Genomic DNA, 25,416 nt, shown 5'->3' on the forward strand with positions numbered 1-25,416 from the left:
GCGAAGCAAGGCGAGCGAGCCGCGGTGTCCGGGACACGGTGGAGTGTGGAGGACGTGGTTAAACGATGAAAATAAAGAAGTGGATGAAGAAAGACAAAAGTTGTTCGTGTAAAGTTCAACCGCCACATTGTGATAACGCCAAAGTGGCGTTATCTCACCCGCCCGCCTCTAATCAGCGCGCGGCTCCCAGCACGTGTCTCGGTGTAAGAGCTCAAGCAGCTTGGCAGTGGCAAGGTTGGCGAGTTCAAATCCTGGTTATGGGGGGGGGGTTTCTCTCCAGCCCATCATAACACCGGGGGGTCGATAAAATTGGCAAGTCAACGGTGGTTGTACTGCGGATAGACTCACCCCCCTCCCCCACCCCACGTGAATGTAGAAATTCCACCACTGGCTCAGCTGTAGACGGGAGACCGCAACAATATGCATTCGAGTAGGAAATCAGCTTGACCCACAGCACGTGGCGAGACACACGTTGGCCGAAGGGATTTCACAACGCCGTCAAGCAGCGTAGCACAGCAGGGGGGGGTGTATCAGCAGTTCCACTTCGGGCGTATGGCCGTTCAACCCCCTTTATGCATTTATTGATTTGATGTGAGAGCTGCCGTCGTTTTGTGTCTGGAAGAGGGGGATGGGGAAATAAAGCTATTCCAAATGTCCAAGAGGTGGGCAAGGAAATTCGTTCTAGGGACTGCCATCTACTGCCCAAGACAGGAAGTGATCCACATTGCTATCACCAAGTGAACGAATTGTTTGGTTATGCTGCTTTGGTGCTGATTGCTGCGTTGGCAAGCTATGCACACGCACAAATAACAAAACACTTCCACGCATTCGTCCATAACACTGCTTTAAAATGAAAAATATATTATAGACGACACTTCAGCCAATGGCCCTGCTTATAAAGCATAATTAATGTGCTATGAGGGAATCATTTATACCCTGTGAAAAATATCCATTGTCCATTAAATGTCACCTATTGTATGTTTTTTTTCCCTTTTAAGTCAGCGTTATATGAATAAATGTACAGCGGCGACTCCTCTACGTACGAAAATTCGGCTTACGAACTTTCAGAGATACGAACAAACCTGTCTGTATGTCCAGTTGCCTGTTCGGACCAAGAGTCGTAAGTTTAACCGCCGCGCAATAGATGGCGGTAGTGACATCTACATCTGCAGAACGTGAAGAACCAGTGACATCTACATCTACAGGAGATTATACAACTTTTAAACCATCCCCGTGTTTAGTGTACATTCCGAACAACATGTTTGGAATCGACAGGAGTAATGTTGGACTTACGAACAAATCGACTTACGAACAGACATCTGGTACCTAACTCGTTTGTAAGTATCAGCCAATAACATGATGAGTCGAACTCCATTAGGTACCAATCACTCATCCTGGACATACATAGCAGTTACTGTCCATGCAGCAGTATCTGCAAATGCGTCTGAGGCACACTGAAGGAAATATTTCAGACAGTTTGACGTGAATGAGTGGCAACACAAGCTGTCAATGGCAGTAGATATAATTGGCATCTAGACAAAAGGCCCATTTCAACATGACTTTGGTGAAATTCAACGGAATAAAAAATGTCACCCGCACCGATTATGCTCTTTGTGTGTTAGGAAGAAAAAATATATATCTGGGTGATCCGTGACAAGGTTTGCAAATATTCTCCACGCTCCAGTAACAAAGCCACCGCGATTGTCAGAGGATTGCATAGCGTTGGGTTCACGTAAACTTCGGAAGGCCACAGCTTTTGTGTAGAAAATGTTGCAAAACCTGTCGTGTATCGGCGCCCGGTTGGTTGAGAAAACAGATTGACTGTGTTCACGACATATCATGCTTTGCTTTTTGTTTAAATAGACATTGAAATATGCATAATCTCAATACCACATGATACTAAATTGTGATATTACTTTTAATATCTTGCAATGCTTTTTGTTCATGTATAAGATATAAAAAAACTTATTTACAAATTTAAATAGGGATGTACAATAGAAATTCAACATTAATCTCACAATAGCATTACACTGTATACAGCTAAATGAGTCGTGTACTTATTTATTTTAGTTTTTGATACCAATGCTTGCGGTTACCTTGTTATGATTTGCGAAATACAACCCTTTACTGGCACAACCTAACCACCTTTGACTCATCGCCCATGCCCCTTTGCTATGCCGTAAATAACGCAGTCAAAACAGTCGCACAATCGCTCAAAGCAACAAAATGCATTTGACAAGCTGGGGGCCAACGTTAGATCTGTACTGTCAAGCAATAATTTAGTTTTACGATGATTTCTTTTGTTTGTTTAACATACTGTAAATTTAACTACAAAGTTAACATTCAAAGGCTAGAATATTGCAATGTACAAGTATACACATTTAAGCATTAACGTGCCTCGTTATGGTTACAGTACAGTACTTCATTCCAAGCGAACAGTGCTTTCTGGGGTCTCCTACATCCTGCACAGCGTTTAAACGTAAAACAAAATAATTAGACAAAAAACCACTCCGCAGCTTTAAAGTTCTATGCGCGCTTGCAGAGAGCGTTCTGACTTTCTTCTAAGAGCTTTGAACATTCGTTCGCGATCAGTCAACATAGTCCCACGGTTCTCTTCTGTCGAGGAAAAAGGAATGTCGCGCGTGCCTTGAGCGGAATGAGGTTAATAACAATGTCCTCGCAAGCAAAGAAGCTTCCTCGGAGGGACGGACGTTCCTCTGGCGATAATTGCGACGGGGGGTAGGGGGGGGGCAAAACAAACAAAAAAACGACGACGATGCCAGCGACGATGTCAGCGACGAAATAAAAACGAAACAGTGTTGGAAAAACCAACGTTTGCCCCCCCTCTCGACGAGTTTTTTTTTCTCCTTCCCCCAGCAAGATTTTCTTTCTTCAGCAAAAAACGTTCCTTAAATAACCGCGGCGGCGAAGGGCGTCCTCCTCGTTGGCCGTTAAAAGAGTTCCGCTCGGAGTAAAAGCGGCAACAAGGAGGGAGCGTCGCTCGTTCAGTCGTGAAGCGGAGATAGTCGGGGGGGGGGAGTCGGGAGGGGAGTGCCGGGACGAGGGGCTGAGCGCCGCCGCCGGTGTCACACGGATCCCGCCATCGTGCGCTCCGTGCGCTCCGTGCGCTGCTGGCGCGTCGCCGGCTTGTCCTTGACGCGCGCCGCCTGGGGTCCCCTCGCGACGCCCGGTCTCCTGTGCTTGTTCTTCCTCTTCTTGCCACGCCGCCCGTGGCGCGAGTTGTCTGTGGGATCGGGAGGTGGCCGGGGGTGGAGGGGGGGGGAGGGAAGCGAAAAGGTTGCGAGATGGCAACGGAGCGCGGCGGTTCGGGGCAAGGATTTACTCTTACGAGCTCTCGAGCGCCTCCTGAATTCTCGCACGGTGAAATGCGTCAACTTTCACTCACTGCGATGTTCTTCGTGGTTTAGCTCGGAGGGTGTTAACCGTGCCACACATGTGAACGTCTTTAAAAAAACAACTAAATAGCATCAGAGGGTAAAGGCTGATAGGGCACTTACACTTTGACGGTGTGCCCATGTTCTCTGGTCAGGTCTGACCACGTTTAAAAAACCTACATATGTTAACATAGCCACAGTGCACTCTGTGCAATAAAACAGTGTAAGAAACTTAAACAGAGATGCATACACGAAAATGCAAACGTGCAATGTTACGGTGAAATGGAGCAATCTGGAAAGTGTTAGCTCCTAAGTGTTTGCTGGGGTGGGTATGTGTAGTATTGCACGACTCATTGAAATTATGGCCTTTTTTCATCAAGAATTCTTCCAGACGATGCTTAAGTTTGACTTGTGCAGTTTTTGCAGAGCGAAAATGTGGTGCTCCCAGTTTCTGTTCAGATTTCGAATTGGTAATTAATTGCACTGTGAGATGGCACTAGCATAAAATATTGGTCCAGAATTAAGAAATAAAGATTTGACATACATATACCCATGACGTAGTTGACGTTGCGGGCTTTAAATGAACGTGTCAGACTCCACGTGAGGTATAATACTTGGTTAACAGATGATGGGGATCGTGTATTTTTAATTGTTTAGCACGGGTCTTAAAGTAACATTACATTTTAAGCTGGTGCTACCCTGTGAGTAATATTAATTTAACCTCTGAATCATAATTCTCTGAGGGTCCAAAGTATAATTTCCTCCACCCCCTTGGATATAAGCCGATATAGTTTTGCCAAATTCCATCTTTCTAGCCTTACTGCACCTTTAATTATAAGTCACACCAATCACTTAAGCCAGACATTGCATCACTGTGTACATGATGCATACATGTACTTAATTTATAATTAAAATAATCCGGATGTACAATGTTTTGGAGTTCATTGCTCTACCATGCAGGAACAATAAATCGTGTAGAAATGTTGTTTTGATTAAAGTATACACATACATACACAGGCATCACCCACGCACCAGAGTAATAGACCTGGGTCCAATAATGCGAGAGGAATGTGGGAAAGAAAAATACGTTGCATTTTAAGGATTTTCTCTGCCACCAAACCTCATAACCCTGAATAAACGAGATTAAGTATAATCACATACTCTTTAGGCATTATTAACTTAGCCAAGATAACTTGTACATAGAGAACACAAGCTTTTTTACTGCTTTGGAAGAGGTAATGTTCTGTGCTTCCAATATATACAGAACATTTTTGGTAGCTCTGTTCAGTTATTCCTAGGGATAATATATTGGCGCGGGTAAGAGTTGAAAAAATAGCAGACTGAAATTTCTCAGAATTGACGAAGCGATGTTTTTGCACTCGGATTATAAACCACAGTTCATTTGAAAACATTTATTTTTCTATGTTAAATGGAATTTGATATTTACCAGTGTGCATTGAGCAGGCTTTGTCATTTTAGTGCCCTCCTTAAAATGGCTACACAGCTGTAATCCTAACAAAACGAATTTCCTCATTGTGTGACCACCCTGCTATACTTTTGGATGCTGCTACTCAAGTGGTGAAATGCTTAGCATGGTTGACTCGCAATACAGAGGTCTCCTATGTGTTGAAATTCCTTCTGTCCACCCAGCGGCATGAGTACTCCAATAACAAAGGTTTTTTGGGTTAGATCTGGTAAATATAAATGCGTCTTTTTTTGAAATTTTCTTGCTGTGGTTTTCACACCTGATGATGATTGCTTGCGTTGCAGTCGAAACGTCGTGAGAATTGTATTGTTGAATATTTTTATTATTTTATTGTTTCCCTTCTACGTGGTGACTTTACCGAAAGAAGCAAGAATATAAATGCGTCGTTAAACCCGCCACCACCTGACACAGCCAATTAGTAAGGGTTTTCATGTAAACAAAACCCTTTATTATGGATAATATTGGTAGCAAAATCCTACGTGTTAAACTGACTACTGCACGGTTAGACATGGGAAGGTCGGGTATGGTTAGGTACAATGTGGTTATTCCCACCTCTTCCAAGACGTACGACCCGCGAGGAGGAAGAGTAGGCCAAATTACACTCCAGAGGAGCACTCTAGAGCCGCCTCCCCTAGTGGAGGCCCGTTAGTCAGCAGCGGCGCGAGTGAGCACTTGCAGGGCTGCACTTTTACCTTCTATAATTCAGGTTTGATAGGACCACGAGGCTGGAGTCCCATGGAGCTCCGTAACAACTCAAATTGCACTGAAGCTCGATCGCACCCTCGAGTAGGACAGCGGAAGAATCACACGATGCGCTGCGTGGAACGCGACTCATCGCATTATAAGAAAAGGGTTTTTACCCTTTCTGGTCAAACCTTTTTCTTATATTTTGATATTGGCAAGGGAGGTCACATGATGCGAGTGATCACATTGTCTTTGGGTGCCCAATCCAACTCCACACACACACACGAACGACCTCGACACACCACATATCCACACTCGCACGCCGATCGTCGCGAATGTCGCGATTGTGCACGCGAGCAGGGGGCCCCCCCTTTGCCGATCGACTGCCGGATGTGGGCCCCTCACAGGGCCGTGCGCGGGTCGCGACGGTTGTTTGACCATGTTTTCTTCCACGCTGGTCAGTGTTAGGCCTGGTGGAGGTGAGGACACAAAGACGCCGGGGCATGGAGGTACAGCGCAACAATGGGCTTTGTCGCACCACCCCCTGCTGCCCACCACGCCGCTACGACTCGTCTCACGACGCACGGTGGCCACACATTCACGCACTACCGAACCTGATTGCTGCTTGGCTTCTGGGGTGATTTGGTCCTCGGCAAGCCACCGTTACTCGAAGCTTGTGCAAGGAGAAGTATCAGCGCTCTTTATTAATCCTGGAAAACCTCACTTTTGCAGGGGGATTCTGTCCAATTGGCACGTTTGGCCGATTGCTATTACGAGTGTTTGGCTTCATGCGGTTGAAGCCCAATGACCATGTGGGAAAAAAAACCCAGAGCGTGGTAACGCTCAAAGCCCCGCACAGATAGATGCATGAATCTGTTGTTGTACTGCCATAACCTGACCACCTCATAGTGACATTCAAAATAAATCTTTCCGAAAACGTGATAATACAGTTGCTGCAAAAATGCATGATTTGAGTAGCATTTGACCAACTTTGCTGGAGGCAGCCTCGTGTAGTAGCACAGCACAACACCGCACATTTCGACCATCGCACGATTGCCCTCACCAATCAACCACCCTCACCCAGTGCAGAATGTTCTCGTGGGCGCAATGATTATTGTCTCTTGACAATTTTTCGGAAAGAGCAATGCATGGTTAATCTCGCATATTATTCGCTGACTTTTCACGTCCCGGCAAAGCATTTCCCCGCATTTCAAAACGATTTGTGATTTAATTTTTGTCCCGTAACCTACTTGGCGCAGAGTCTAAACCCGTCGTGACGCGCAATAGGTGCTGTACATTATTTACACAGCTGACCTTTTCGCATGTTCGCCAACACCTCAAGTCCGCTGGTGGGGGGCCGGTGGGGGGGGGGGGGTAGGTCATACGTGCGACAACGTACGTTTACCGAATAGAACCAAAGAGCATGGATCCTTGCAGTCACGGAAAGCTTTAAATCTAGTACGCCCCTTTACAACATACCTGAACATATGCCCCATCTCTTATTGGTCCCCTCCCCCCCCCTCGCCACGCGTACTCTTTTCACTCACCGTCGTCAGGGCAGGTCCGATGCTGCGAACGACACTTGCGCACTTCCCGGAGCGGGGGGCACAGCCCCCCGCCGCTGCTGGGGTAGCGGACGACCTGCCGCGCGTGCCACTGGCGTCCCCACTTGAACCCGCAGTGCCGCCCATTCTTGGTGCACTGGGACCACTCCCCCCACATGGAGACCTCGCAGTGCACTGCGCGGGGCAGAGGACAGCCATGGTCACGTGCTTGCTGTGCACCGAAACCCTCTCGCGTTCCGAGGATGACCGCAGGCTGCACGGTAGGGTGTCCCCGTTCACCGGCAATGTTTTTTTTTTTTAAGACATTTTACTCACCGCAGAGAACTGCGGTGACACATCCGCACACTCCACGATAGCTGGCGCCAAACTGTGTCACGCGCCCTCCCGCAATGGCCTTGTGGGAGCCTCGGTACATATTCTTAGCTCTTTCGGTAAAGTCACGTTGAAGGGAAACAATAAAACAATAAATGATATATAAAACAATAAAAAAAATTCTCACGACGTTTTGACCATAACACAAACGGTCATCATCAGGTGTGAAAAACCAACGGCAAGAAACATTTGAAAGAAGTGAGGCACCTGATGATGACCGTTTGTGTTATGGTCGAAACGTCGTGAGAATTTTTTATTGTTTTATATATAATTGATTGTTTTATTGTTTCCCTTCAACGTGACTTTACCGAAAGAGCTAAGAATATGAATTACTGCAGTCACGAAAGCTTTAAAATCAAAAGCCTCGGTACAGTTATTTTATTTTAATTTTTCTTCCGGTTCCGTTCCAATGATGTACACGTCCGTCATCAGAACGGGAAAGGGTTAGTCACAATTACAACAGCAATGCACTTTTTATTTACCTGGGAAAGCCTGACAATATTCTCAAGACTCTTCTCAGGAGAGTCCTGTAATTGGTACGTTTGACCAATTTTAGAGCCTATCTTTAGCAAATGTTAACACTTACCCGTAGGATCCTGTCGTGTTTTCGTGTAAGTAAACGGCCCAGTGTGTTACACGGCGCAGAGCAATAGTTACAAAGTTGAGAACAAACTGATAGTTACTGCTCTTATTCTATGACTGACCATTTGCACATGTCCAAGGTTGATATATTGCTGGTCATTTTAGTTGTTATGAACCTAAAATAAGCCTTGGAAAATAATTGTCATTAGTGGTTGTGTGAAAGGAACCCAAAGTACTGGAGAAAACGCACCAAGCAAGTGAGGGGAGAAACATTCAAAGCTCTGCACAGATAGATTTAATAATTAACTGCTGTACTGACATCCCTCGCATGGACATATATAATCCTATCTGTTCGACGTTGATTCTTCAAACAATACAATTAAAATTAATATAGCGTCCCAATGCAACCGTATCTGAAGGCACTAACTTGTAATCAAAAACATTCTACTTATACAAACAGGAACGTTGTTTGGAAAAGCAGCCACTTATGTTTGGGTTGAGCGAGTATTTTTTGCCGCTTAATTTCAGCATTAGACATATGCAGTGATCTCAGAAATCTTACTCGGTTGATGACGATGGCTTTAGAATTAACCGCTTGGCACCCACTTAACAGAGTTCCGATGGCAAAGCTCCACTCGGGAATTGTCGTCCTTCTTACACGCCCAACGTCCCATCGTCACGTGGCGAGTGGCTGCTCAGATGTTTCTCTCTCCGTGCGATTCTATTCTGTGCCACTTCTCTCATTCACATCCACTTTCCTCGTTATCCCACTCCAGCGCATCATCCCATCTCACCCTTGACTGTCCCTCTCTACCCCTTCTGCCCTGAACTGGCGTTCAATCTACGTAGCCCTTGTGTGGGAATATCCTCCAGCGTAACTCGCCGATCGGCATGCACTGCACGCTGTGTGGGTAACTGACGCATGACTCACCAATTGGTGTGTGGGTAACTGGCACGTGACTCACCAATTGGTGTGTGGGTAACTGGCACGTGACTCACCAATTGGTGTGTGGGTAACTGGCACGTGACTCACCAATTGGTGTGTGGGTAACTGGCACGTGACTCACCAATCGGTGTGTGGGTAACTGGCACGTGACTCACCAATTGGTGTGTGGGTAACTGGCACGTGACTCACCAATTGGTGTGTGGGTAACTGGCACGTGACTCACCAATCGGTGTGTGGGTAACTGGCACGTGACTCACCAATTGGTGTGTGGGTAACTGGCACGTGACTCACCAATTGGTGTGTGGGTAACTGGCACGTGACTCACCAATTGGTGTGTGGGTAACTCGCGCGTGACTCATAATTTTGTGTGTGGGTAACTGGCACGTGACTCACCATTTGGTGTGTCGGTAATTAACACATGACTCACCATTTGGTGTGTGGGTAACTGGCGCGTGACTCACCATTTGGTGTGTGGGTAACTGGCATGTGACTCACCAATTGGTGTATGGGTAACTGGCACGTGACTCACCATTTGGTGTATGGGTAACTGGCACGTGACTCACTATTTGGTGTGTGGGTAACTGGCGCATGATTCACCAATTGGTGTGTGGGTAACTGGCATGTGACTCACCAATTGGTGTGTGGGTAACTCGCGCATGACTCACCAATTGGTGTATGGGTAACTGGCACGTGACTCACCATTTGGTGTGTGGGTAACTGGCACGTGACTCACCGATTGGTGTGTGGGTAACTGGCACGTGATTCACCAATTGGTGTGTGGGTAACTGGCACGTGACTCACCATTTGGTGTATGGGTAACTGGCACGTGACTCACCGATTGGTGTGTGGGTAACTGGCACGTGATTCACCAATTGGTGTGTGGGTAACTAACACGTGACTCACCAATTGGTGTGTGGGTAACTAGCACGTGACTCACCGATTGGTGTATGGGTAACTGGCACGTGACTCACCATTTGGTGTGTGGGTAATTGACACGTGACTCACCATTTGGTGTGTGGGTAACTGGCGCATGATTCAACAATTGGTGTGTGGGTAACTGGCACGTGACTCACCATTTGGTGTATGGATAACTGGCACGTGACTCACCGATTGGTGTGTGGGTAACTGGCACGTGACTCACCGATTGGCGTGTGGGTAACTGGCACGTGACTCACCAATTTGGTGTGTGGGTAACAAACACGTGACTCACCGATTGGTGTGTGGGTAACTGGCACGTGACTCACCGATTGGCACGCACTCCATTGTGTGGTTGGTGGGGGAGAAGCCGTCTGGACACGACTCGTAACAGTCCCCCTTGTAGAGGTACGAGCCGGGGAGGCAACGCGTGCAGAAGTTCTTGCTGAAGCACGTGTCGCAGCGCTCGATCTTGCATTCTGGGATCAGGAAGCGGCGACAAGAGCGTTCGCACCCGAGTTACTTTCCCACGGGCGAAATTAAGGAGTCTGTATTTGCCAATGAAAGAGCAAATGGGAAAATGCTTTTCGATTTAAAGCTTTCGTGACTGCAAGGATTCATCTTCTTTGGTTCTTTCGGTAAAGTCACGTAGAATGAGAATAAAATAATGAAATAAAATAACACAATAAAATTCTCACGACGTTTCTGTGGATGTGTAGGCTTTGACTTTAACATCTATTTCTGTGACCAGTCACAAGCTAATCCCTCAGCTATTTCAATGCTAAATTATCCTGTTTGATTTGTACTAGGTGCCTCTGTGGATGTGTAGGCTTTGACTTTAACATAGCTACTTCTGTGACCAGTCACAAGCTAATCCCTCAGCTATTTCAATGATAAATTCTCCTGTTTGATATGTAAACCCCTTTGTCAAGGTGCCTCACTTCTCTCAACCAGCTTAAAAGAGGCTACGAATCTTAACAACGTTCATTGAAGCTCTGTCGTCCCAACAGGTTTGTTCATTTCACCTGAAGAAGGCCACTTGTGTTGTGGCCGAAACGTTGTGAGAATTTGATTGTGTTATTTTATTTTATTATTTTATTCTCATTCTACGTGACTTTACCGAAAGAACCAAAGAAGGGGAAAATGCTTTGTGAGTGAATTCAAATTTCTTTTAAAAAGATCATATATCTAGAAAACGTCACTGAGCATTCGAAATCTTTGGAAAAAAAATGTGTATTAAGGTGCCAGTTGCTGATGATGGTGGAGATGGATGTGCTGATGATGGTATTGATAATGTTGATGCAAAGCTGAAGATGATGGTGATATCAATAATGATGCTGCTGATGATGGTAGGACTGCTGTTCATGTTCATAACAGCGACATTGATGGTGATGTGTTCAGGTAGGGGTGGACCGACTTGCACACTCCTTCACGTGGGTGACACATGATGCTGCTGAAAATATTGCTGATGATCATGATGATGATGACGATTATGACGGTAGTGGTGGTACTAATCATCATATTGCTGTTGTTGATGATTATGTTATTTATAATGCTGCTAATCTTGCTGCTGCCTATGACAATCGCAATCACAATGATTATACAATTTCTCAATACGGTTGTGAGCTGAAACGATAACGGCGCGAGAGAGGCTTGCGAGGGCGGGACAATTTAATTTGTCGCGGTCGTGTTCCGATGGTGGAGGCTTTCCCGACAAAATAATTGGCCAAATCACGACACCGCCTCGCCCACAAATCTATGAAGGATTGATGCCGACTGTGCTTAAGGTGCTGGCGGTAATGCTGCTTTCGCTGCCCATACACATCATGACATTTATTTCCTCGTGCTGGAGTTTCTTGTCCTTCCCCCGTACGGTGCGAAAGAAGTGTCGACATTATGACACACAAAACAACGGCGGACCTACTTGCACATTTGTTCATGTGCGTGGCGCGCAGGCCGTAGTATCCCGAGGGGCACATGTGCAGGCAGGCTCCCAGCTGCCGCATGCCTGCCCGCTGCAGGTGGAAGAAGAAGCGAGGCATGCAGCTGAGGCAGCCGTTGGCATCCGAGCACCCGGAGCATCCGCGCGGGCACAGCGCACTGCTTGCACCCACTGCCAGCCGGGGGGGGGGGGGTGGTGAGACACGGGGGGGGGGGGTGAGACACGGGGGGGGGGGGAGACAGGGGGGGGGTCATTGTGAGAGTGAGGAGGGAGTATCTGGAGGATAGAGCACGGAGGCATCGTGAGAGGTGGCACAGGGAGCGCAGAGGGACGGGCGCGAGCGAGCGAGGAGAGGAGGGGAGTGGTGGGAGGAGATGATGGTGAGGATGGTGAGGATGGTGGGAGGAGGACATGATGGTGAGAGTGGTGGGAGGAGATGATGGTGAGGATGGTGAGAGTAGTGGGAGGAGATGATGGTGAGGATGGTGAGAGTAGTGGCAGGAGGACATGATGGTGAGGATGGTGAGGGTGGTGAGAGTAGTGGCAGGAGGACATGATGGTGAGGATGGTGAGAGTGGTGGCACTAGGAGATGATGGTGAAGATGGTGAGAGTGGTGGGAGGAGGAGATGATGGTGAGGATGGTGAGGATGGTGGAACGAGGAGATGATGGTGAGGATGGTGAGAGTGGTGGCACTAGGAGATGATGGTGAGGATGGTGAGGATGGTGGAACGAGGAGATGATGGTGAGGATGGTGAGGATGGTGAGGATGGTGGCAGGAGGAGGATAGAGGGAAGAATAAGGGAGGGGCGGGATGGCATGGGAGAAGGGGAAAACGAAGGTTAGCAGAGGGAGGGAGTGAAGATGTGAAGATGAGGGACTTACCAAATAGAAAGGAGAAAATGTTCCACATTTCATGGAGAACAACAGGTTAGGATTGCATTTGGAGAGGAATAATGAAGTGCAGTTTAGGAGCAGAGCCATGATCTTTCCACTGCTAGATTAAGGCTTCCCCAAGTTGTCGCACATCCTTTACAATTCTTAGGATGCAACAATCCGTGCAGCTCCTGCACTTGACGCTGATCTCACCCCTCCATCTCTGTGGCTGTCGCCCTCTCTGATCTCATCCCTCCTTCGGCTGCCACTCCGTCACCGGTCTTGACCATCGGTCAGCATCCCGTACAGTCAGAGGTTGTCTGCCTAAGCCCACTTGTGTTCGCACTCAGTACGACGTCTGTGAGTGGCGTCTCCTCTCGGAGCCACGCACTCCTCTCTTTCTCTCTCGGAGTCAATTCGAGCATGCGGCAATGCCACATTTCTCTGTGCGTCCAATCTCCCCTTACTGCGTTTTCTTCGTCAATCTCCGTGTTTCCGACACATCTGGAAGCTGACAAAGAAAACTGACAAAAATAGCAGCGTATAAATAGTTTTCTCGAGCCTAATTCAATTGTACCGAATTTCATTTATTAGACATTCATTCCGACTTGCATTCCAATACACGTGAGACTTACAGTCGGCTTTGAAATCACTTGGGCTGCTTGGATAGGCTTAAATTGGGCATCTGCGTCAGCTGTAAGTTGAGCTTTTGCATTTCCCCCATACATCATCTTCTATTATATCCAGCAGACTGTAAGACTCAACTGTTAAACGATTCCTACAGCCGGCTGCGATGTTGTGCATTGCCTGGGGTTCAGTGGCAGGGAGACCTCTGTCCGTAATGAAACGCACCTGGCTGGTGAGCTTTAATCCAGGAGAGAGAGAGAAACTCGAAGGTGGCGACTTCCCGAACGGACGTCATGCACTCGCTGGAGTGCAGACTCAAGTGCAGCATTCCACGTGCACGAACAGTCTACTCGAATCGCCCTCTTGTCAATCCACTGCTGGATGGGGTCCTCCCCACACCGCGCGGGTGGTGGGGGCTGTTTGCAAATGCTTCACCACGCCGGGCAGTGCAATTTGGGGACCAAAGGCGTATAGCACAACCAGTAGTGTTGCTGCACTGCCCCCTGCTGCCAAAACACTAAGCTCCGCTGCCCGACGGAAACTTGTGTTGCGCACGTGTTCGCCCATCCAAGGGGTGTTCAGGCTCAAAACCCCGCTTAGCTTGCGAGGTCTAATTCGACTCTGCGCGTTCCGGGTGAATTGGTCCCCGGGCGCATTTTTTAATGCCCCACAGTGATGAACCCGTTGCACGTTCAAGTGTCGTCGCGGGCATGGCATTAAACTGCATCCAATGAAAGTGCCCTCAAAAGTAACGCTGTTGAGAGAGCCAAGGGGAAACCATCTCAATTGGCCCTAGTTACGGCTCAAAACCCCAAGTAAACGGCAACGAAATAATGGAGCGGGCAATAAGCCTCCTTCTCCAAATCTCTTCCTCCGCATGACAAAATAAAGGTATTTATTACACATTCCATCAGCCACGCCACGGCCTTCTGCGAGTCCATCATTTCAGCAGCATTTGGTTCAGCACAAGCAAACTCTGGAGCGGTTCCGACATTGATCGTCTCGTCGGTAGAGTCAGGCTCGCTTGAATCAACGCCGGTGAGCTGCCGAATGTTTAGAGGCAAGGTCCCGCTCCGTTAGATATGGGTCCCAGTTGACCTTTGTCGAGTAATGGAGGGAGCGCGGTGTTGCGAGGGGCTGAGTGGGGAGAAGGTTCAGATTGGATGAGGACAGCTTGAGCCATGGGCCTGCACTTGGGGCAGAGAACTCGCAGGACAGGACGTTCAATGTGGTGGTATCGACGGAGATGAATGTTCATGTACAATTACTCTGATTCAGTTGTATAACTACTCCGATGTATAATTACTCTGAGACGTTGTGAGAAGAGCAGCCAAAAAGGTTGTTCTTGTGTATTATTAACTAAAACTAAACAAAAATTTGTATTTGACCAGGTAAGGCCCACTGAGCCATACAGCTCTTTTTCAGAAGCGACTATGATAGCTCAACGAAGTGGCTCACCACGTGGACATTTATAGCAGCCAAATACGCTAAATGCACGTTTGTAAATGTGAAGGGGAAAACCAGAGGACCTGGAGAAAAATCCACGTGACCACAGGGAAAACATGTAAACTCCAAATATACAGGCATCAGGGTCAGGATCAAACCCACAACCTCCTGCATACATGGCGAGGCAATAAACATCTCGTCACCGCTGCTGTGCCGATTCTATCTAAAGGCGTAGGGTCAATGTGAAATGTAACTCTGCATCTAAGAACCCATTGTATGACATATAGCTGGCAAGATTGTACATATTGAAAAACTGTTTTAAAATATACATAAGGGACTTCACTGGCACAAATTCACCACATTCATCATTAACATAATTATGCGGTTTTCTGTTATAAAGCAGTGTTAATTACACACTCGATAATTTTAGTTTTTGTGTTTGGCAAGAAACGTATGAGTATGTATTGACAATTTTCTATATAGAGAAATACAGGTTTTACTCTTAAAGTGTTTTGGGAATGAATTAATATGGAGACTTGATTGCTATATGATAATGAACAATACAACTTTAGATCCCTTTGTCCATCTACTGCTGGATGAAGGCCTCATCATGTCATGTCAGTCGTAGGGTTTGATTGACCATACTTCACCACACTGTGCAGTGTGAGTTGGTGAAGGGGTGGCCAATATTGTTTCAGACATCGCGCATCACTGATGTTAGCCGTGGCCACATAAATCGAACTCATGTCACCAGGTTCAGAGCACAGTGTGCTCACCATTGTACCACTACTCCACCCAGGTAAAAAAATATACGGGCTACAATATGAAAATCTGATTATTAATTTAGACTGCAGGAGTCCGATAAGCTATAAAGCTCTTTTCACAGATGTCCAGTAGGTACGTGTACATGTACACCGCCTTTTCTTCAACTCACTTGCGTGCGAGAGCCTCTCCGAACCACGCGGGTCGCCGGGGTTATTTGACCATACTTCACCGCGCCGGTCAGTGTGAATTGCCGAAGGCGCCTTACGTAGACGTGGGGGGGGGAGCGTCGCGCGAGCAACAGATGTTGCTGCGTTGCCCTCTGCTGCCTACATCGGGATCCCCGCAGCCGCCGATGGCGAGCTTCCTTGTGCGTGGTGGTCACCCGTCCAAGCACTATCCGGGCTCAACCCTGTCTAGCTTAGCTTCCGAGATCTGATGATGACATTTGGCACATCGCAGGTGGTGATCCGATCATGGGTATGTTTGCGTGTACATTGCGCTATTCAATGTATCCACTACATGCCTGCTCACTTAGCTTCTCTCTGCATCCACGGCTCAAGGGAAATAAATCCGCGAGAAACGTTTGCCCAATCATTAATGTAATTTTCATCAAAAGTTTCTTGCAGTGCTCAGAATTTCTGCTGTCCCTGCATTTCATCACCAATAATACAAGCAACACGTCTCCGTGTGTGCTACAATTGCGTTTTATACATATGTATCTGGCTTATCCCTTGCTTTCGATATATAAGAGTGTTCGGCTGTTGTTGGCTTCAATTGTGTTTTGTTTATATTTTTTCTCACACACGAGAGACGAGTCTGACCCTAGACTTACAAACACGGCTACGCTTCTCTCGAGTGAAGGGAGGCTATAAAGCACCACCAGCCTCACGATCCGTTCTCTCCTGCAGAGAGAGGGAACCTCACGCGCCACAGCATTACGGCAGAGGTCTCTCCGTTATTGGGCCTCTGTCCAGAGGTTGCCTTTTACACGCGCACGCACGCACGCACGGATCCACACTGTCGGGAAAAAAAAACGAATACTTTTCACCAAACAACACGCACAGGCCAAGTCTGTACCGGCAAGAATGTTTTTTTTTTTTGGGGGGGGGGGGGTCTTGGGTCTATAAAGGTGCGTGTTATGGATGACGCCTGTCAGAGCGCAAGCCGTGCGCGATGGCGTGATTAATGGCCGGTGGAAGGCGACTTGGGATCAGCTGAAGTTTCAGTGGGAAAGCGCTGCTTTCGTGAGCGACACGTGACACCGATCGACTAAGCTGAGGTTACGACGGACGGCCGTGCATTTTAAAGCGAACCCACGCATTCCGTGTCGGCATATCCCATGGTATGCAGCCTCCCCGCACGTGTCCAATGTCACGTGCGTGTGCACATACATCTGCGCGTGTGCGTACGTCTCATTTTTTTGTATGGGTGGCACGGCGGTCATCGCAGCACAAGTACGAACCCGGCAACTTGATTTCGTTGCCCAGCCGTGGCGAACGGCAGCGGCTGAGGGGCGCCATCAGAACTTTTTTTCCTGGGCCTCCCCTAGGTTGACCCGGCCTTAAATTGGGACCTGATGTGGTCTGTAAAGCGTCAGCACTGGGGGAGACAAGGTCGGCCAGGCACACTGCTGGCCACACCATTCCCTCGTATACCCTGCCAGTGTTTTTTTGTTGTTGTTGTAAATATTACTTATTTTGAAAAATGTTACCCTCCATTGTGTGATTGATTCGGTATCCATTTGGAGCACTCGCAAAGAAGTAGCGGCCCTTCGCGTTGGAGAAAAAGTCCTACGGAAGCGCATTTCAGAGCTACCTCTGACATTTCTTTCAAGTGACCTCTGTCACACCCACTCGGCTACTCGCGGCATTTTTCATCACGCGAGTCAAACAGATGTGTTTTTTTTTTCAGATCTAATATTTAGCCATATTAAGTGCGGAACCAAAGTTCACGTGATGCTTTTTTCTTGTGCAGCCATTCGTGATCAGGCTCAGACCATCGACTCACTGTACTTGAGAACATGACCTGATAACGGGCAGCTGCCTGGATCTAAACCCAGGATCTCAGCGATGGTAGCTCAGCGCTCTGACCTCTGAGCCACACGGTGCTTACTAACATGACATTCCAACAAAAGGGGATATATATATCTTGATAGCAGTGGTTCCTAACCTGGGGTGCACGCTGCATCCCCTAGGGGTACGAGATGCCCTTTCTGGGGGTGCCAGACATGGCCAGATTATTTTAGAAGGTAAATAATCGTGACCCAAATTAATCACGGGCACAAAAGTACAACTGCTTTGTTTCATCAAACCTATGTATTTATTAACATAAAAAATACTGAGAACTAAGGGAGTGCAAGGCCACAGTAAAGGTAACAAAAAACACTGCTTTAAACGATCATTACAAAATAAAACGTATTTGCGATGATACTTGTACCTTCTATATGCACGTCAGGAAAGTTGTTGTTGTTACATTTCACCATTCGAAAAAGTAACTCCGGCTGTTTTGAGATACCCACGTGTTGACGATCCTAAAGTCCAGCGGAATTCAGTTGCGGGCAAGCAGCGTTTGCCGTGCGGCGCGTTCCTCGATGAAAGATCTCTCAATTATTTCAATGCCGAATAATTTGCCGATGAAGCAGTGCGTGGACACAACGCGTGTATACCGACGCATTGGCTCATGCGTCTTATTGCTAGGGCTGGGGCGGGGGGTGCGGAAGGGGTTGAGTCGCCGGTGGTGTTAAGTTTTTTCAAAAACCCTTGGGCTCTACTTATCCCCTAAGCGAGTTTGGCATCCTAATAGTCGATGAGGCAACGTGCACAGGTGTAAGAATTTATTACGGAAAGTTCCAATTTTGGTGAGGGTATTTTGTTTGTTTTCGTTTTATTTAAACCTACCCCCCCCCCCCCACTCCCTCTTCCAAAAACCACCTTCGGAAGGAGGTATCATTTATCAAGTAAGACGATAGCTTTGCACTTATAGTGCTCCCAGCAAAGCACTTGCATGTGTCGATCTCCTGAAGAAAGCACTTGCAATTAAAAGTAAATAAAACAAAATATCAATACATAAAGAAATAGAACTCCCTGGAAGTTTCTGGCGCGCCTTGTGTCGTATTTTGGTGTTAGAGCCACGAAACAATTTAGGGCTCTATCATGGCCAAACTTTGTTGGCCCAATAGGAGGGCTCACTACGTTTGAAATGTTGGCTATTAGGTTGACACTTTAAATAAATACTGAGATGACACCAGCAATGATTAAAGATCAATATCCTTTTAGGGACCAGTAGCTAGCTTCTAAAATGACCATCTCATAGGCACCGCTTGCAATGTGCCGTAGATTGTGCACTTACAAGCCAGGTAAGCGTCTTATTTTAGCGCATGAAGTCATAAGGAGGTCGATCGGGTGGGTCAGCGGTGAGCCTTGAGATCCCGTATCATGTGCAATGAATCTCTCTGTGCGGTGTTGTGGTCCCCACAGTTAATTACATTATCGGTTAAAATTGGCGGTCTTTACGGAGGCGTAGTTGAGCGTTGTAAGCAAGGAGCGTGAGTCGAGCATGGGGATTTTTTTTTGCTCCTCCAGTGCTCCCGTCAGTGGCGGACGCCGGAGAGAGGGGTTGACGTTGGGGTGAGGTTGTGGGGTAGGAGTCGGGAGGTTGGTGCTTCTGGGGAAGTCAGGATAATTGAGCCGACGACGCTTTTTAAACTTGAGAGGGGGAGCGAACTTGGACCAAAAGAAAAAAAAACGAATTCTCCACGAGGAGTTCCCAGAGCCAACACTTGCCCTTCCTCGTCATCGGATTCACGGTTCGACCGAGCAAATGCATTCCGAAAGCAACTGAGGCAGTGTGCCATTTTTGCCAAGGATCTGTAGATCAGTTGACAAGATGGGGGGAAAAAAAACCTCAACTCTGTGTGCGAGAGAGAGACACGGAGTTTTAGCGAAGATAGGCGCTGCATGAGAATTTTTACGTAAAAATGCCCGTGTCGAATCCGGGCGCCTGCACAACACCAGTGGCAAATCGTGGGTCTTCGATCTCTCTTGCCTACCGCATAGGTCGACTCGAGCTGCACACTGCAAGCCGAGTCACGTTGGGCTCAGTAGGTGCTCGCTGACATCACTGAGTGATGCAGAGAAAACAAGGCATGGCTGTGTGTGCACAGGACTGAAGACCATTTTGCAACAACAAAAACCCCCACCAAACTACTATAAATGTCAGTGTAAAATAACGAATAATTTACAGGCTAATGCTAACCCACTGCTCGATGAAGGCCTCCTCTGTGTACGTTGAACTTCTTTCGCACTGTACGCAGCCAACCTTGCTAATCGGAGATGCCGGGGGAAGGACAAAAACTAAACACAGCAGTGGCAAGGGTTGTTTGACCATATTTCACCACGCTGCTCAGTACGGGTTGCTTGGAGGGCAGATGGGGGGGGGGGGCGGGGGGTGGTGGGGGCAAGGTTGGTTCAGATATCTCTCGCCGCTGACTTTGCCTATGGCCGGGAATTAAACTCGTGTCGCCGGGTTTATGGCGCAGTGCACACAACCATCATACCCACCGCTTCACCACACCGTCGCATAATGTGGAAAACATTTTTCGCAAATGCGTTTCGCAAATGGAATAAAGATAATGGCCAACGATTCGAACACCTATTGTGCATTTACAATAAATGTGCGTCTTCGCCTGTTGGCGCGTGAATGTTAATGCGACACACGCGCACAAAAAAAAAAACGCGAAACATTTTGTAACGCACTTTTTTTGCCGCCCGGAGTTAATCCGTTGACCTGTTCTTCCATTAAAGAGGGATGGTAATTTATCACGTCGTTTAATCCGGCGAGGTGAATTAAACCGGGGCCCCCATGCTGGTGAAGCATGCAAAGCCTAGGTGTGTAAAAACATTGTAACCGCCAGTAGCTCGATGCCAATGGGGGGGGGGGGGGGGGTGGGGGGGGGGGTCTTGAACAGGGGGGGAGGGGGGGGGCCGTGGGGCTCGTCTCAGCTTCTGAACACGGCAGCGCTGAGACCCCCCACCGCCCGCTGCCCCCCCCCCCCTCCTTCAAAAGGCCTCTCCACATGCACGCCTCTCGATCATCGTTACTCTTCCTTTTCGTAAATGTCAGGCTGTTCGCACGTCGAGGCCAATATTGGCATGTGCTCGAAGTTTAAGAGGCGCTAAGATGTTTTTCTTTTCTTTCTTTTAAAATGTGTTTCAGTGCTTGAAGAGGATACGAGGAAGACAATGTTTTTATATTTACTTTATAACACGCACTCTTCTCGTAATGTATTTCAAATGCCTGCCTCTTGTTGTACGACTGTGAAATAAGAGTGGGGATTTATATACAAAGAGGGTATATACATAGTATCTTTATCAAGAATATTATATATATACACACACACCCCATTATATACACACACCACATTATATGCACACACCCCATTATATACACACACCCCCATTATATATACACACCACATTATATATACACACCACATTATATACACACACCCGCACCTCTGATTAGTACGGTTGGCTACGTACGGTGCAAAATAATTTCAACACACATATATGCAATAGACCTACCCAGCGAACTGAGTTCAATTCCTTAGTGCTAACCGGACTGGTTTCCGAGCCATCCACTTCATCAACCCACTCTGATCTGCGTGATGAAGTATGAACTATGGTGGAAGAACATCGATTATACAGCTCGAGGATAGATGTCCTCATCCAGCAGGAGATTAACAACGGCTTTGCATGCTCCATTGTATACAAGTCTCAAATAAACTTGGATAGACCTTTAAAACATTCGTTGCAATGCCCGCCGTGAATAGTCGAGGTCACTCCTCGATTGTTGGATCCCAGACCTTGAGACATGACAACAGCTTGGGGTAGGCCTTCGTCTAGCAGTAGATAGACCCTAGCTGGTTATGATAATCGGCTATATTTTTACGAGAGGATTTTTTGTGATTATTTAAAACAAAATGTAGGTCACTGATCGATTACACCATCCTAAAGAGATTTAATATTTAAAGATGCAATTTGCCTGACTCTTGCGGACACTAGCGGAGCCAGTGGGGGGGGGGGGTGGCACGTGCCCCCTCAATAATCCGATCGAAATCCCTAATTTTGATCGGATCATTAGAGTTTATTAGTAATAAATCGGCATTTTGCGACCCCCACTGCCACTGTGTAGCATATTATTACGTGCCAGGGACTCTGTGAGATGATAGGACAATAGTCTGAGTCCAAAATTGGCAATACGTAACGGCAAAGCGGTTATAAGTGACTCAGAATTGTGCGCAGTTGCGTCTACGAGTCCACGACTTCCCTGAAGGCATCGACACCTTCAGTGAGCGCGATGCCGATCACACAACGCGGTTCGAATTCGACTCTCGATCGATGGCTGTGCCATCGCCACACACGCGTCGAATAAAAAGCAAGGGACAAGTCTTTACTAACTAACAACTCCTTACTTACTAACAACTCCTTACTAACTACTCCTCTATCATTTTTCATTGCTTGAGGGGTTGCCCTCCCCAGCCCCTACCTGAAAATCCTGGCTCCGCCATTGCTTTGCGGACACAATTTTTAAATGAGGCAAAATGTCTCATTCATATATTTGTGTTCTCTATATTAAAAAAAATATACAAGTTATCTTTACACAACACATCGGCCACACTGCCTTCTGGGAGTGAAACAGATTGAGCGGCATTAAATCAGTCCCAGTACAATCAACCTCTAGGGCCGGTTTCAAACACCACACAGTGTCTCATCAGAAGTGTCCTAGGTCAACGTCTTTGTATATCCCACGTGTGCGGACGAACGGCAGCGGTTACATTGTATTCTATTATGGATGCGCTGTCGGGCTGCTGTGTCAGCGACACTACACTGGGCATCTGTGAAAATACTGGACGCCTGTGAAAAGAAGCTTTATAGCTCGTCGGATTTCTCCAGTGTAAATCAATACTCAGATTCTGACACTGTTCACGTGAGCTCTTCCTGTTTGAACTCGCTTCTTCATTGCAGCTGCGAACTAACTACTTACACACAATGATCGTCGGCTCGGCTTTATCTGAATCGTTGCTCATCGGTGGCCTTTGCAACCGAGAGCTACGGCATCCTACACGGACTAAAGCAGAAGCTGCATATAAGCACACCCCTCTGGAGCAAGGCCACCCGTGCTTATATCCGTAATGTGTGCTTGCATGAGAAGTCTCCCTTTGCCTCCCCCCGCCGCGATAAGAATAACAATTTGAACTTGTAAGGTTCCGCACAGTATTCACTCTCAACTTTCGAAGGGAGGTTAAGAGGAGGAATCATAGACACGCGGGAAAGGCGAGCCAGCCGGGAGATGAGTCGGGTCCAAAGGTGTTGTCGTCTTGCCAATGAATAAGCGTTTCATACCAACGATGCGTTGCTTGTATCAGGACTGTGCATATATCCAGCTTCCACTGTACGCATGTTTGACAACACACGCCGTGGTTATATTGTGCTGCACATTTTAAACTCGCAAGAAGGTCAACAACGTTGGCTGCACGTTTCTCCTCTCTCTCTCTCTTGCGCGCGCGCGCAGGTCTTTTCAAGTTTCACGCATTCCACGCTCGCGATTTAAAGGCACAATTCTGAGCGCAGGGTGCAGACTCGGGTCAGGTCAGGCTTCAAATATATAAATATAAACACCTCGGAAATAGGTCTACCGGCGTCCCTTTAAGCCGGTTCGCATTTTGCGTCGGCTACGCACGGCGTGGATGGCGTGCACGATGGAAGGGAACGAGTTCGCCGCCGATTGATACCTCGAAATGAGATTTTCAATTCGCTCCCAAGCCACGAACATCGGACTCGCTGATGCGATTGACCAATAATTCACCGCGCGTCTGCCCATTGCACTCAAATGAAATGCCCACGCGTACATTTTGGGTGGACGTTGGGAGCTACCGTTCGACCGCCAGACTAACGCGACTGATCAACCGAGACCAACAACATTTACAAGAATAATAGTAAACTCAGTTGTGTAATAGATTTGTAGAATCGAAATCGTTAACTCGGATCGGGACCGTTCGCCGAAATGATGGTGCGTGATGGTGCTGGTGAGTGATACATCGTTAACGCATTCTCCTGATAATAACACTCCCTGCCCCCAGTAATTAAAACCAAAAAAGTCAGTGGTGCGTCTTATAATCCGGTAGGTATGTGGATGAGCGGCCTTCTAGAGAACTTTATTGACGCCCAACACTCGCCCACCGCGTGAACTTCAAGTCCCTCACCTCCTCCGCCAACTGACCTTTGACATCGGAATGGCTGGACGATGGCTGGTCTGCATGAGGACACGCTCACTGTATATAACTTTGGCTACTCCGTGTATATGCACAGTGGTGTGTGGATAAGAGGATGGAGCGGTGACAGCGCAGTAGTCCATGTACTGAGTCGTGAACCTTGCGAGCCGAGTTCGAGTCCTGCCAATGGCTAACGTCAGCGGCGAGAGATAACTCTGAACGGTTCTTTCCCGCACACCTCATCCCCCCCCCCCCCCCACACCTTCATCAACCTAAACTGACCAGTGTGGGGAAGCATGGCCAAGTAACTATTCGGGCGCCACGGTGGCTATGAGATGTTAACTACCTCGCCTGGTATACAGGAGGTCGTGGGTTCGATCACGACCATTACACCTGATGTATTTTGGAGTTTGTATGTTTTCCCCGTGGTCGCGTGGATTTTTCTCCAGGCCCTCTGGTTTTTTCCCCTCCACACTTAGAAACATGCGTTTAGAGAATTTGCTGTAAATTTTCACCTGAAAAAGACGCTTGGTTGAGCAATTATGTGTGACCGAGGTAGCTTCTGAAAAAAAAGCTCTACAGCTCAGTCGGCCTCACCTGGTAAAATAATAAATACATGAAATAGTTTCGTTTTAACTCCCATGATTGACAATAGCATGCAGAGACTTTCACCAACAGCAGTGGCTTGACAAAAGGGTGTTGAGCTCTTCTAGATAGTTAAGAGATGCAGGCATGCTCGCGATGTGGTAGTCACCACCGTGCACAATGGCTAGCTGGTATTATCATCAGCAGCAGCGAACCCAGCATCTCCACGTTTAATCCGCGGTATCCGCAAGCACTCCGTCGCGATCCATGTGTCGCTTATGCACATGCACGCACGTGGGCTGTAAGCTGGGCACAGACAACTGGATTATTATACGTCTCTGCGCGTATGTGTCTCGTTGATGTACGGCCCGGTTAAATGTATAGTGACACGTGCAGAAGTTTGAACATTCCTGCGTTGCCACTAAGTTACACTGAAGGGTTTTTTTTAAGTTTTGGTGCGCGCGTGCGCGTGTGTGTGTGAGAGAGAGAGAGTACAGCAATGCACCTGTGCTCCGTTTCTGCGAGCTGAGGTCTCATCACCTCCAATTAGCACGGTTGACTACGTACGGTACGAAATAAGTCCAACCTACATACACACAAGCGCCATGAGGTTTTAAATGTGTAGTCTGTGTGTGCGAGTGCTATGCTCGCTGACATTCCTGTGCCAGTTAATTTATATGCCACCTTATAATGTTTTGCAGAGCTTTGACAAATTACACCGTTGGATGAAGGCCTTTTTTCGGTCGCGCAGTTGTTTCGAAATACTGCACCACGCTTGTTAGGGCGGCAATGGAAGGGGTGGCAGGATCGGTCAAGTTATCAATCCCCATATTGATGTCAGTCCTGGCTGCGAGACCGAATTCAGGTCGCCAGATTTAGTGCGTAGTCACGCGAAGCCTTCATAGGCACAATACTCTGCGAGTCCCCGAAACGATGGGACAATATAATAACAACACTCC

The 25,416-nt window shown here is 47.6% G+C and overlaps 1 protein-coding gene across 2 annotated transcripts in view; it reads right to left on the reverse strand.

Moving 5' to 3' along the window:
- Positions 1-2,045: 2,045 nt before the first annotated feature.
- The window catches only part of LOC116942707 (R-spondin-3-like), a 29,705-nt gene continuing 6,334 nt past the window's right edge, over positions 2,046-25,416 (reverse strand). For both annotated transcript variants that reach the window (XM_076067316.1, XM_076067315.1), the window contains exons 3-6: positions 11,870-12,058; positions 10,275-10,424; positions 7,113-7,304; positions 2,046-3,244 (exon numbers count right to left, since the gene is read on the reverse strand). In XM_076067316.1, coding sequence (XP_075923431.1) covers positions 3,087-3,244; positions 7,113-7,304; positions 10,275-10,424; positions 11,870-12,058 — 689 coding nt within the window. In that variant the 3' untranslated portion in view covers positions 2,046-3,086. The remainder of the gene's footprint in view (positions 3,245-7,112; positions 7,305-10,274; positions 10,425-11,869; positions 12,059-25,416) is intronic.

Source organism: Petromyzon marinus, chromosome 15 (assembly GCF_048934315.1).
Source record: "Petromyzon marinus isolate PM22_M1 ecotype Great Lakes invasive population chromosome 15, UKy_Petmar_22M1.pri1.0, whole genome shotgun sequence".
NCBI lineage: Eukaryota > Metazoa > Chordata > Hyperoartia > Petromyzontiformes > Petromyzontidae > Petromyzon > Petromyzon marinus.